The sequence below is a fragment of the Spinacia oleracea genome, chromosome 3 (genome assembly GCF_020520425.1).
Source record: "Spinacia oleracea cultivar Varoflay chromosome 3, BTI_SOV_V1, whole genome shotgun sequence".
In the NCBI taxonomy this organism is placed as follows: domain Eukaryota; kingdom Viridiplantae; phylum Streptophyta; class Magnoliopsida; order Caryophyllales; family Amaranthaceae; genus Spinacia; species Spinacia oleracea.
In genome coordinates this window covers 124,956,775-124,971,383 of record NC_079489.1, presented here as the reverse complement: position 1 = coordinate 124,971,383, position 14,609 = coordinate 124,956,775, and the positions used below count along the sequence as shown (strand labels likewise).

Here is a 14,609-nt window from a genome sequence, read left to right as displayed (position 1 = left end):
CTACCACCTTAACAATCTAGCTACATATACCTAAAATCATAATCAAATATGCTAAAATTTCATAATCAAATATCCATCCACAAAATTTAGATAATGTAGTTGTTAGGTTATGACAAATATAAAACATATATTTCATGCGGAAAAACCATAAAGCCAGGAATTCAAATTAATTGCCACATAGTCAATTAGCATAATTTAGGATACATACATGTGACGCGTGTTAGGTTATGATACATATGACAATACATAAATCATGCGGAAACAACCATTAAGCCAGGAATACATATTATTTACACATAATCATATAGCATAATTTAGATGCATACTCTTTGTTGCGTGCCTTCCCTAGTTGCGCCCGAACCGAACAAGAACAAGTCTTTAGGACTCCAAGTGTCGTCCCTCCGTAGATAGTCCACAGCACGTCCGGATCCGCCTTAAGATTGACCAACTAGAATCGCCCTTAAGGTACTAGAATTTTCGGCACTATTGAGCAAGGAATATGGCTGAATTTTTCTCTTAAAACTCACTTTCAATACTTGAATTAATCTCTTGAAAATATGTGACCCTAGGCACGTATTTATAGAGTTATGGAAAGGGAATTGGAATCCTAGTAGGATACGAATTAATTAAACTTAGAATCCTATAAGAACTCTAATTAATTAATTTATCCTTTTAGGAATAGGAATTTAATCATATACTAATTCTAATAGTTTTAGGAATCGTGCATGAACACAAACTCACACACACACACGGCAGCCACGAGGGCCGCCCATGCGTGCGTGCGAGCAGCAGCCCACGCAGCGAGGCCCATGGCCTTAGGCGCGCGATGGGCCTGCCTTGCGGTGGGCCTGGGCGCTGCCTTGGCTGGGCGCGCGTTTGGCTTGCTGGGCGATGGCCCGACTTCGTGTTGGGCCTTCGTCCGGCAGGCCTCGTCCGATGCTAATTCGTACGATACGCTTCCGATTAAATTCCCGGTTCCGGAATTCATTTCCGATACGAACAATATTTACGATTCTGACAATATTTCCGTTTCCGGCAATATTTCCGATTCTGGTAATATTTCCATTTCCAATAATATTTTCCGATACGTACCATGTTTCCGTTTCCGGCAACATCTACGACTTGGATAATATTTATATTTCCGATACGATCCATATTTCCGTTTCCGGCAATATCATCGTTTCCGGAGTATTCATTTCTTGCCTGTGACGATCTCAGCTCCCACTGAAACCAAGATCCGTCGATTCCGAATATCCATAGATGGAGTATCTAATGCCATTAAATACTTGATCCGTTTACGTACTATTTGTGTGACCCTACGGGTTCAGTCAAGAGTAAGCTGTGGATTAATATTATTAATTCCACTTGAACTGAAGCGGCCTCTAGCTAGGCATTCAGCTCACTTGATCTCACTGAATTATTAACTTGTTAATTAATACTGAACCGCATTTATTAGACTTAACATAGAATGCATACTTGGACCAAGGGCATTATTTCCTTCAGTCTCCCACTTGTCCTTAGGGACAAGTGTGCATTTCCTAATTCCTTTGTCGCTCGATGCTTGCTCTTGAACATAAGGTAAGAGTTGTCATCCTTATTATGTCCAGAGGTGTTCCTCGGTTTCAGAGTTCAACTGATCAAATAAACAGATAATCATAGCCTATGATTCATCCGAGCACGGCCATGCATTTCACAGTTTCTAGCTCTCCGAGTGGCCTTGTACAACTTTTAAGCATCTCATCCCGATTTATGGGAGGACAATCCCAATCTTGCGATCTTGAGATTAGACTTCGTTTGATAGGTGATTATCTGAGCGTTGCCTTTATAGCCTCCTTTTACGGTGCGACGGTTGGTCAACGTCAAAGCAACCAGTTCTCAAACGAGTAATCTCAAATCACTCAGGTATTGAGGATTTAGTGTCTAATAATTTTAATGAAATTTACTTATGACAGATTTTCATCTCTTACAGTAAAGTTTCATAGGTCTTGTCCGATACTAGTCTTCCCAAAGTAAGTATCTATGCAAATGATTATGACATTGCCATGTCCACATAGTTCAAGAAACAGAACTACTAGTCATCTTGCATTCTAATCGTCTAACGTTTTCTATGCGTCCAATTTTATAGAAAACTCCGACTAGGGACCATTTTCAACCTTTGACATTCAAGTTCACTTGATAGACATTTCTTAGTCACAGGACTGGTCCTGACAGTCTATCTTGAATATATCGTCAAATTTGAAGGGACTCATCATTTAATACTAAACCAAGATTAAATGGAATATGAAAATACATTTCATATATGATAAATGTTCAACCCCAATGTTTTATAACCATGGGCCTCAAACCCATCTTCTAAAACAATTCATGGAATTCAAAGCTATGCTTGATTTCCAGTGCTACAACGTGAGTGTTGCTTCTCACTTGTTGCATAGGTTTAGTTATCATGCTTTGCCAATCTTAATATCCTTTTCATCGAATGTTCTTCGAGATATGATGATAAGATCTTTTCGAGTTTGTTTATTATGTGATCTAGTCTTTCTTACTTCGATGGTGGTTTTACTCATTTTTCAATGAAGAACCATCAAGTTAGCAGACGTTTTTCTTGCTTCAAGAGTGGTTCTACGCATTTTTCAATGAAGAACCATCAAGCCAGCAGATAGGTGATCTACCCAAGTTCAGTGAAGAACTTTAAACAACCCTGTTTTATTGCTTCTTAGGCAATAATTACTTTTACTTCAACTGTATAGGTTGCTAGTGATGCTTTGTTTGGATTTACCTATCCAGGCAGTTCATAGATATGTGGAAGATTCTCCAACTATATCTTGGAATATAGAAATTATTATTTTAATTTCCCACGCAACAACTCATGGTCTCCAACCCATGTTGCCATTTTCAAAACACGATGCTCTATAGCTCGTCCTTATCAATGGTTAACTCCAAAGGGTCTTGCTTGATCCTTTGCCAGTGTTTATGCGTGTAGCATCAATATTTAGCATATCTTTGTTTCCTTGAATCAAGAACTATTCCTATGTACCTTTTCAAGTATCATAAGTATTCTTGATCTCAATCTAGTTGATCTTCACTTAGATCAATAGAGATTGGTATATGTTCGTCATGCCTAAAGTCATACGATACGTTTTTGGCGATCCTCATATTATATCATACATGATAAATTCTTTTGCAGAATAATTCCCAATTGAATTCTATTCATGTAACTTTAGCTCATCTAGTTTCAGTAGATACTAAATCCAGCTAAATTCTTTGACATATAATATAGGTTAAGAATCTTACTTAGATCCTTGGATGTTTAACTTAGTAAATGCTTATACATAGTTCAAACATTCTTTACTTAGATTTATTCACATGGGTCGAATATCTCCAATGGAGTCATTCGTGTTTGATTTAGTAAATGCCATTACTTAATCTAAAACATTAATATAAGATCTTTGTAAATAGATCTTAATACCCAGTATGCACTAAGTTTCGCCTTGGTCCAACATTTATGAATAATTTCAAACCTAAGTTATTAGCATTTGAATGTTATTTCACAATAGAGAGATATGTGTGTGATACACATAGGACCAATTAAGTTTTATGTACTCCCACTAAACTTCTTATATATCTATAAGAATCATGTACATTTTATGAAACTAAAATACTTATTAGCTTCACTAAAATACATTTCTAATTCCCAATTGCTTGCTTAAATCTGTACTTAGATTTCATAAGCTAGCTTTCTTTTTCAAGCATTTATTTGGATCCACAAATCCTATGACATACCATGTACATAGTTTATTCCAACATTTTATTGAGGAATTGTTTTGTCATCCAATTGCTATATGCACCGATATGCAATCATTGCTTGAATTATAGACTTGAGCATTACGATTATGCATGAGGTTTCAACACAATCCATGCCATGAATTTGCTTGTAACCTTTTAGCAACTAATCTAGCTTTGTGCGTGAACACAATTCCATGTTTGATGGTTTTTATCCTTAAAACAAACTTGCAACCAATAGGTGTGAAACTATTCTTGCAAATCAACAAAATTTCAATTTTGTCATCAAAACATTGAGTATGTTTTATGGCCTCTAACCATTTAAACATATAGTCTATATATGGCCTCTAACCATTTTAGGGAATCTATATTTCGTCATAGCTTTCTTACAAGTCACAAACTCATTAATCTATATGATAATAGTTTGACTGCAAGTTGTAGGTTACTTCACTATTTAATAGAAGAATCTCATAGTTTCATTGACCTGATCTCTATGTTTCTTCACTATCTAATAGAAGAATCTCATAGTTTCAGTGACTTGAATTCTATGCCTACTTGGGTATAGAACATCAAACAATAGAATATCAATAGCCACTTGAAAGTCCTTTGAATATTCTATTCTCCTTGAAGCACTTGTAAAGTCTTCTAAGAGATGTCTATTCTTTAAAGCCACTTGTAAAGTCCTTACAGAATAAGTTCGGATTTTCTAAAGCACTTCGAAAAGCCTCCGGAATGTCCGTTTATGTTTGTTGTTTGCCTCGAAGACTTTCGAGGTCTATTTTCTCCCACTTGTCATTTTGGAAACGAATCTCCAAAAGGACATTATTTCGAGCAAACAAACATTATGTTCTCAAAAATTCGTGGTAGAAACAATACCCTTGTGTCTCATTTGAATAAATCACAATGAAACATATATCTATACTTGGGCCTTAGTTTGTCGAATGACAAATACTAAGCTCCCACTGAGTTTTGCAACTCTCTAGATATTTTATGAAAAGTTATTCTGAAATTACTTTTCAAAAGCTTTGACGAATTTGGTTTAGTTTGGTGGTAGTTGAGCATTTTGTTTTAGAAATTATAGGAAAATTTTTTATGATTCATCATTAATCGAATCAAGTACTAATTGACTTCGATTATCCCAACTAAGATATGCCATATCTTATGGACCTAGATTGTGAACTTACAACACACAATCATTGATGATCATATTTGGTCTCAAGTAATCATCAACATGATCTAACCTAGATCTTTATGATTTCTTGCCAAGTGGATTTTATACTTCTGAATCTTTGAACTAGCCAAACAGATTCAACTTATATCACATTTGAGTAAATAAACCAATATTCACTTAAATCTGTGTGAAATAATAAAGTCATAAAACCTTTCTTTAGCTTTGAACTCTATTGTCTAGGCGTTCTAACAATACTTCATATCTTTTGTTACTTTCAACAAGTAAGACTAGTTGTCTTAAAATGATCTAGAAATCAATCAATTTTCAAAAGTCCATCAAAATAGAGCTTATGAATGTTAACTTGTTGATATGGTCTAAGCAACAATGCCAAAGATTAGTGGAACTCAAATCAAGGGGTTGATTTGAACCTAGTAAAGTTCTTTAAAGAGTTGTTTGTTTTAATCAAGCATATTGACTCAACCTGTAATTGACCATTTCATTCAAATAAACAAACAAACATTGTTTTTGTTTTTCTTGAATGTGAGTCTTTTTGTGTTTGAAGCAGAAATTTAGGTATGCTGATTATGGAACAAAATAGCCATTAAGTTCCAGCCTTTGAAAGGACTTAAAACAAACTTAGATGACCCTACAATTAATGTAGCATTGCCATGCTTCATTTCCCACTTGTAGGTCATTAGTGTATCCCAGCTTCCATTGTTTGAGTTATTACCGAAGTAAGAACCTCAAGCGGTATATGATACCAAGGAAGTTTGATTGCTAGGTCACTTCTCTTTAAACATAAACTTATAGGTAGAAACGGAATCGTAAATTCCTTTCATTTGTTCCTCGTTTTCCTATTTCTTGTACCCTTTCTTATAGTCTTAAGAATTGAATTCTTTAGTGTTGACTTTTATACTTTGTTAGACATGTCCAATGTCACCCCAACAAGGTTCTTAACATTTAATTTATGTTGAATATTAAGTTTCAACTAGATGATCTTACCAGAAGCTTCTAAAGTTCTCTAAGCATCGATCTATTCGAATGTCTAGGGACTAGACTCATTCGAGAATTAAATGGACAAAGATATTAGGTTGTTAACCATTGGTAAAGCTGAGCGTTTAAGCTCAATGCTTTATGATCTCAAAACTACAGTGTATTTTGAATTCACAAGCACCAATTGGTTTGCCATTCGATTTTGATATTCGAAAACAACCATAAAAGTCGATATAAGAAACGTACATTTTAAATTGCTCACTTTCTCTCTTTTCCGTGAATCGTTCTTGGATTCACTACCAATCGAGGAAATTTACTGTTACCTTTCTAAAAGGATTTATTGCAGTGCAAGATATTTAATTATAAACAATAATTAAAACATACATTGAAGCATGCAAAGTCTAAACATTTATCATGAATAATAACTTGAAATTAAAGCAACCATGCAATTCAAACAAGTTATTAGCATTTTATTCGATTTTATTGTTCCGGCAGGTGTGAATAAAATGATTCCAAGATCCTAAAATCATTGAAGAACTAAGCACAGTTTGTCGACTTAATCCTAGAACATCTTAGGTAAGCAAAAGCCTTTTGCTAATAGTCTAGAAACTACTCTTGGTTGATAGGTACGTCTAAGAACTTATTAGGTAAACCTATCGATTTTGCCACGACATAAAAGGACTCCTTACTTATATCGTTGAGTTTCACCAAAACTAACATGTACTCACAATTATTTGTGTACCTTGCCCCTTTAGGACCAATAAGTAACACCTCGCTGAGCGAAAACTATTACCAGATTGATGTAAAGGATATCCAAGCAAGTGTATATTTTGGCATGGCACCTTTTAACTCAATTTTTAAGTTTGGAACTTAAGGCTCTTACTATGTTGGTTAGATTTTAAGTGAACTAAAATCCTTAATCATGCAACATAATCAAGCCACAATCTTATGCATAATTAAGACATATTTAAAGCAATAAATAACTTAAAGCATGCATAAGATAAATGTGATCTAGTATATCCCGACTTCATCTTGAAGCTTTAACTTCAAAGTCCGTCTTGAAAATCTCCGTGGGAGGCATCATTTTCTTCAAATAGGATAAGCTATAATTAAAACTAATTACAACTATTTGATGGTACGCAGACCATATTTGAATTGAAAAACAACTTTGGTACTTTAGACCAATTACATTCAAATTAATGGTACGCAGACCATATTTTCTATCCTATTTGGGCCATACTAGTCACTTCATAACCTGCAAAACTGTACGTATACAATATATACCATTCACCCATTCATTATCATGAATGGCCCACATAGCTGGTTAGTAAAACACATTATGCATCACGTAAACATTTGCAGCAATTAATCAAGGGCACCAATAATCTACCAATTATTCAGTCCTTATTAATTCTAATCAAGTTGTTTTAACCTTAAGGATTCGTAGACCTAATCAAGAGTTTTATGACTAAAAGGGCTCCCACTTAAACCAATAAATTCATATGCTTTACTAATTTTAAACATAAAAATGTATTTCAAGTCTAACCGGAAACATACAAATTTAATTAAAATTTAAAGCTCATATAAATTTATAATTGAATCCAAAAAGTTTAATTTAATTTCAGTCGTATTTAAATTAATTCATGATTTTAATTTTAGTAAAATAATTAGAATAAAAAAAATTTATTATAATTACAATATTCAAAATTAAAATCCAAGAAAATAATTTAAATTATTAATTTTAAAATTAATTAAAATTACGTAAACTGAAAAATTTCAAATTAAACATTCAAAACGATCTAATCGCAACGCAAACACCCTACGCATTGCACGCCCATGGGCCGCACGCACACAGCCATCGCTGGCCATGTGCGCGCAGCCCATGCGCTCGTCGCATAGCTGCTGCATCTTCCATCGCAAGCCATCGCACGCTATGGTGCTCGCTGCGCGCGCGCCAGCGCTCGACGCACGCGAGCCATCGCTCGCTGTGCGCGCTCGCCAGCGCTCGCTGCGCGCGAGCCATTGCTCGCTGTGCGCGCGAGCCATCGCTCGCTGTGCGCGCGAGCCATCGCTCGCTGTGCGCGCGAGCCATCGCTCGCTGTGCGCGCGAGCAATTGTGCGCGATCAATCTCTGGGCGCAGCGCTCGTGGCACGCGAGCTTGCGCTCGCTGCGCGCGAGGCTGCGCGCGCTTGCGCGAGGCAGTGCGCGTCGTGGCGCAGCTCGCTTGCTGCCCACACGCGACTGCCTTGGCTTGCCTTTCGCCCATGCCCATTTGTTCATAGCTCGTGGCCCACGACACAAGGCAGGGCTGCTGCCTTGTGCTCGGGCACCATGCCCTTGCTCATTGCATTCGTGCCGCACGGGCGACGAGCTCCCTTGCTCGTCGTCGCATGCCCGCACTATACAACACCCCTTAAGGGTAACACGAAGCGTCCATTGCTTTGTGCGTGCAAGTTATATGAACGAATCGCATAAAAAATTTAAAATTTATATTTAAAATTAATGACAAATTAATAAATAATATTAATTTCATAATTTTAGGGCGAAAAATCGAAAATTTATTATTCAATTGATTTCCGATTATTATGGATTCAAGCCTAGGTCATAAAAATTTAAAATTTATCATAAATTTACAATTTTTATGGTGGTTTTTAATCATAGGTTTCTAATTAAATTATAATTAATTATGAAAATCAAATTAATTCTAAATTATTCTAATTTTCAACAAATTAATCATAATTACAAATTAGATTGCATAATTAACAAGGCTAGGCATTCAAACTTGTTAAACATATACAGTAGGTCAATCAAAAATTCAAGATTTATCAACAAGAATCGCAAATATTTAATTTAACATCTTAAATTTACGAAATTTTGCATTCGAAAAACTAAAACCTTCGAAAAGTCATAGTTAGGCTTCGAATTTGAGAATTCTGGGTTCGGCAGAAAAATACTGTTTTTGTCAAAATTTTAGAATGTCTTTTACATGCGGAATTAACACAAAAATCACTCGATTTGGATGAGTAACGAAGAAACTGCCGAAAAACTGCGTACGTATAATTAAATAAACGCAATTTGCAATTAATTAACAATTACGAAAATTAATCACCCCTTTTAATTCTTGCAAATTTGTAATATTTAACCATGTTCATGCAATTTAGATTATGAAAATAATAAGGGGCTCGTGATACCACTGTTAGGTTATGATACATATGACAATACATAAATCATGCGGAAACAACCATTAAGCCAGGAATACATATTATTTACACATAATCATATAGCATAATTTAGATGCATACTCTTTGTTGCGTGCCTTCCCTAGCTGCGCCCGAACCGAACAAGAACAAGTCTTTAGGACTCCAAGTGTCGTCCCTCCGTAGATAGTCCACAGCACGTCCGGATCCGCCTTAAGATTGACCAACTAGAATCGCCCTTAAGGTACTAGAATTTTCAGCACTATTGAGCAAGGAATATGGCTGAATTTTTCTCTTAAAACTCACTTTGAATACTTGAATTAATCTCTTGAAAATATGTGACCCTAGGCACGTATTTATAGAGTTATGGAAAGGGAATTGGAATCCTAGTAGGATACGAATTAATTAAACTTAGAATCCTATAAGAACTCTAATTAATTAATTTATCCTTTTAGGAATAGAAATTTAATCATATACTAATTCTAATAGTTTTAGGAATCGTGCATGAACACAAACTCACACACACACACGGCAGCCACGAGGGCCGCCCATGCGTGCGTGCGAGCAGCAGCCCACGCAGCGAGGCCCATGGCCTTAGGCGCGCGCTGGGCCTGCCTTGCGGTGGGCCTGGGCGCTGCCTTGGCTGGGCGCGCGTTTGGCTTGCTGGGCGATGGCCCGACTTCGTGCTGGGCCTTCGTCCGGCAGGCCTCGTCCGATGCTAATTCGTACGATACGCTTCCGATTAAATTCCCGGTTCCGGAATTCATTTCCGATACGAACAATATTTACGATTCTGACAATATTTCCGTTTCCGGCAATATTTCCGATTCTGGTAATATTTCCATTTCCGATAATATTTTCCGATACGTACCATGTTTCCGTTTCCGGCAACATCTACGACTTGGATAATATTTATATTTCCGATACGATCCATATTTCCGTTTCCGGCAATATCATCGTTTCCGGAGTATTCATTTCTTGCTTGTGACGATCTCAGCTCCCACTGAAACCAAGATCCATCGATTCCGAATATCCATAGATGGAGTATCTAATGCCATTAAATACTTGATCCGTTTACGTACTATTTGTGTGACCCTACGGGTTCAGTCAAGAGTAAGCTGTGGATTAATATTATTAATTCCACTTGAACTGAAGCGGCCTCTAGTTAGGCATTCAGCTCACTTGATCTCACTGAATTATTAACTTGTTAATTAATACTGAACCGCATTTATTAGACTTAACATAGAATGCATACTTGGACCAAGGGCATTATTTCCTTCAACGCGTGCCTTCCCTAGCTGCTCCCGAACCGAACAAGAACAAGTTTAGGCCTCCGAGTGTCGTCCCTCCGTAGATAGTCCACAGCACGTTCGGATCCGCCTTAGATTCAATTAGCTAGAATATAGTCTAAGGTTTTATGTTATTCGAAACTTAATTATATTGGAAAATTATTAAGCTAGTTTAATCTTAAACTATGTGAATACTTGTGATTGATGTGTTATAAATTGTGATTATGTATCACCTATTTATAGGGAGGAAATATCGGACTTAGATTTCCACTAGGATTCAACTTACTAATTCGATTAGAATTCTATTAAAATTAATCCTTTGAATTAAATGTTTAATCAAACCACTAACTCTCGTGGATTTAGGAAAACAGTTAATCGGACAATCCTAGGCATCTAAGGATTCGTAGCGTTGCACGAACACACACACACACACGCAGCCCACGAAGGGGCGCGCTGTGTGCGTGGCTCGGCCCAGTAGCGTTGGGAGTCACGCGACCCATTGCTTTGGGCGCTGCTGCCAGCCTGCCTCGCCTTGCTCGCTGGGCCTGGCCTTGCTTCGTGCTCGGCTGGGCCTGCTTGCTTAGCTGGGGTGCTGCTGCTCGCTTGATGCGCTTGGGCGGGTTTGCTAGGCGCGGGCCTAGCTTCGTGCTGGGCCTTGCGTATGGCAAGCTCGTCCGATGATTATTTCGTACGTCGTGCTTCCGATTCCGAAATTTATTTCCGATTCCGATAATATTTCCGATTCCGGCAATTTTTCCGTTTCCGGCAATATTTCCGATTCCGACAATATTTCCATTTCCAATAATATGTTTCAATACGTACCATATTTCCGTTTCCGGCAACATCTACGACTTGGATAATATTTATATTTCCGATATGATCCATATTTCCGTTTTCGGCAATATCATCGTTTCCGGAGTATTCATAATTTGCCTTTTGACGATTTCAGATCCCACTGGAACCGAGATCTGTCGATTCATAATATCCATAAATGGAGTATTTAATTCACTTAAATAATTGATCCGTTCACGTACTATTTGTGTGACCCTACGGGTTCAGTCAAGAGTAAGTTTTGGATTAAAATTATTAATTCCACTTGAACTGAAGCGGCCTCTAGCTAGGCATACAGCTCACTTAATCTCACTGAATTATTAACTTGTATAATTAATTAATACTGAACCGCATTTATTAGACTTGGCATTGAATGCATACTTGGACCAAGGGCATTATTTCCTTCACTAGCGACTCTGAAAACTGGGATTCCCACAAATTTGTTCATCCTGCAAATTCCTGTAAGCTGATCAGCAGTGATGCTGTTGTTATATTGATTTCACGAGGGCAATACAATTATACAACAGCTTAAACTCTCAAGGGAAAAGTAATCCGTTTATAGATAAGTTGAATGAGCACACCCAAAGTGTGACTTATACCGGAGTATTATCGATTGAATTTGCGTAAAATAATGTACGAATTAGTGACTTTCAATCAACCAATTAGTAATTCATACTCCCAATTTGTTACTAAGCACTGAATCTTCCAATTTTCTTCACAAACCATGAGTCACGAGTCAAAATTACAACTAAAAACTTATATCATCCAAAACAGCAAAAATATAAAAGAGCCAAATCGTCAAAATTACAACTAAAATCGCAATAAATCGGGGCAAATATGAACTACAAAAAGAAGAAAAATCAAACACAATATGACACCAGTGCTTGAACATCTCCTAATTCGTCACTTAGGTTAAAAATTTAAATACCAGTTCACAAAAAAACGCAAAGAGAAGAAGAGGTTGAGCAAATACCATACCAGACTTAAGACGAACTTCAGGCAAACTTCAGACCAATTTCAGGCGAACTTCAGACGAATTTCAGGCGAACTTCAGACGAATTTCAGGCGAATCTACCAATTTCAGACGAATTTCAGGCAAACTAAAACGTATAAAATTAGGGTTAATGACCAGCAAAATTGAAGATGGAGTGGGAGAGAGAAAGCTAAATTAGAGATTTAGGGGAGAAAAGAGCTTCTAAATTCAAGATTTAGGGAGAGAGAAAGCTGAAGAACAATGGAGAAATTTGTGTGCCTTCATTTTGGATTCTTACGGAGCGAATTTGGGAGAAGTTAGGTTAGAGAAGTGTCTGAAGTTTGGGGCAGAGTGTTCTTTGCGTTTTATTTTTTTAAAAGTTTGATCAAAGAAGGCGAAATATAAATGTCACCCTTCCATTATTAGCAAAGATAGCAACCACTTTAAAGTCGCCCTTTTCGGTTGTTATTTATTTATTTTATTTTTTTTGACATTGGCTAAACAAACTTGGAAATCTAAGGTGTATTACTAAAGGATAATCCTTCTCGTCTACAGCTATTCGTTATGTCGTGCGCTTCCTTGACGTCCAATCTGTTAGTTTTCATGATTGTGCAGACGTTGAATCTTTGTGCGATCCTTTTGATCTCCTCCAGTGTCCAGTGGATATGAATGTCATGAGAGGTCTTCGATTGTAATGAATTTACTAAAGTTGTGCACTCTGTCAAAATGAGTATGTTGGCGATGTGTCTCAACTTTGCCCACTGAAGGCCATGAAGACAAGCCTGTGCTTCTGCTTGTAGAGCCGATTTGGCAGAACCATGGGTTCCCCCTCCCTTTTCATAAGTCATATTGTCTTCCTTTCTGAATGCCCACCCATAACCTGCCTTTGTTGTATTCTTGTCCCACGAACCATCAACCTGCAAAACAAAGTTAGCAAAATCCGTTTTGGAAATACCCAATTGTACCAACCAAAAGCCCGGTGGATTTTGGTGTTCATTTGTGTTCTCCTCCCCCTTTCGTGGGTTGCCTTTCTTGAATATTTCCAATTGTTGCATTCCTAATTTTGCTTGTTGTAAAATCATACTCGCATGGCTTCCTGATTCCCTAAACACTCTCGCATTTCTGGTTGTCCAAATACTCCATAGCATAGCTATGAAGATTGCCAACTTGTTACTTTGTTTCCCATCCTCTCTATAAAAGAGCAGGATATGTTGTTGTACCCATTTGTTGAGAACAATGTGTACGTCGTTTTCTGGTTGAATTTTCAAGGTGCATAAATTCCAGGCTAGTTTAGCCACGCTACATAGCCTAAAAACATGCTGCATGTGTTCTTCCGTCTCTCCACAGTAGGCACATCTAGGATCCACCCCTATTCCCTTTTCGGTTGTTATTAAAGAAGGCAAAGGATATCTCGCCCTTTTTGTTTTTATCAATAAGGACAACTTTTTTTGCCCTATTTGATTTGCTTTATAAGGACGATTTTATAGTTGCATTCCCTTACACAAAGTAATCGCCCTAGTTGTTACTGATTTTTGTAGTGTTTACCAATCACATTTTTAAGAAAACATTTAGTCAAACAACTAACATAAAAAGTCAATACAAACAGTTGGCCAAAGATGGAGAATATGATAGATAGTTTCTACTATGGATGAGTTGTAGCACATGCAACAAGGTAAAATTTTAGCAACCAAAACCTGTTGCAACATGTTCCTGAAAATTGAAATCGGAGCCATAACCTGTTGTAACAGGTTTTGGTCCATGGTATTCTGTTATGTTCACCAAAAATATTACGAAGTGTTGAAAATGGTAGAGAGAGACCAAGAGTGAGCAAATCAACGACGGATCATCTTGATGGCTGGGTGCGCCACCCCCCACAAAAATTTCGGTATTGTGTTTTTAGTTTTAGTCTCCTAAATAATGTAATTGTATAAATTATACTTACTCCGTTTCAAAAAGATGTTTACAGTTATTATTTGCACGAACTCCAATGCAATATTTAACTACTAATATATCTAATTTTGTATGTGAAAAAATTATAAAAATTTGATATTTTGAAAATAAATACCGAGACCAATCTAACAAGATTTACATGTAATATTTTGATGTATATAATAGTGAGAATTTACGGTCAAAGTTTTTATACTTTGGACACATTTTTCAAAGCGTAAAGAACTTTCAGAAACGGAAGTAGTATATTTCTATGTTGTTCAATTTTTCTAGTGACCCCCTCATGAAACTTTCAAAATTCGCTATTGTGAGCAATAATAAAGTATGGCAAATTATTAGTAATTTGTGACACATACTATCGATGTTCGGCCTAGTTCGAGAAGATCGCAAACCATAATCCGTTTATGTTAATGTACTACGTATCATA

The 14,609-nt window shown here is 36.9% G+C and overlaps 1 protein-coding gene across 1 annotated transcript; it reads right to left on the bottom strand.

Moving 5' to 3' along the window:
* Window positions 1–12,750: 12,750 nt before the first annotated feature.
* Window positions 12,751–13,560, bottom strand: LOC130470047 (uncharacterized). The gene has a single exon (XM_056839608.1). It carries the CDS (start codon window positions 13,558–13,560, stop codon window positions 12,751–12,753), a length of 810 nt encoding a protein of 269 aa, XP_056695586.1.
* Window positions 13,561–14,609: the final 1,049 nt, after the last annotated feature.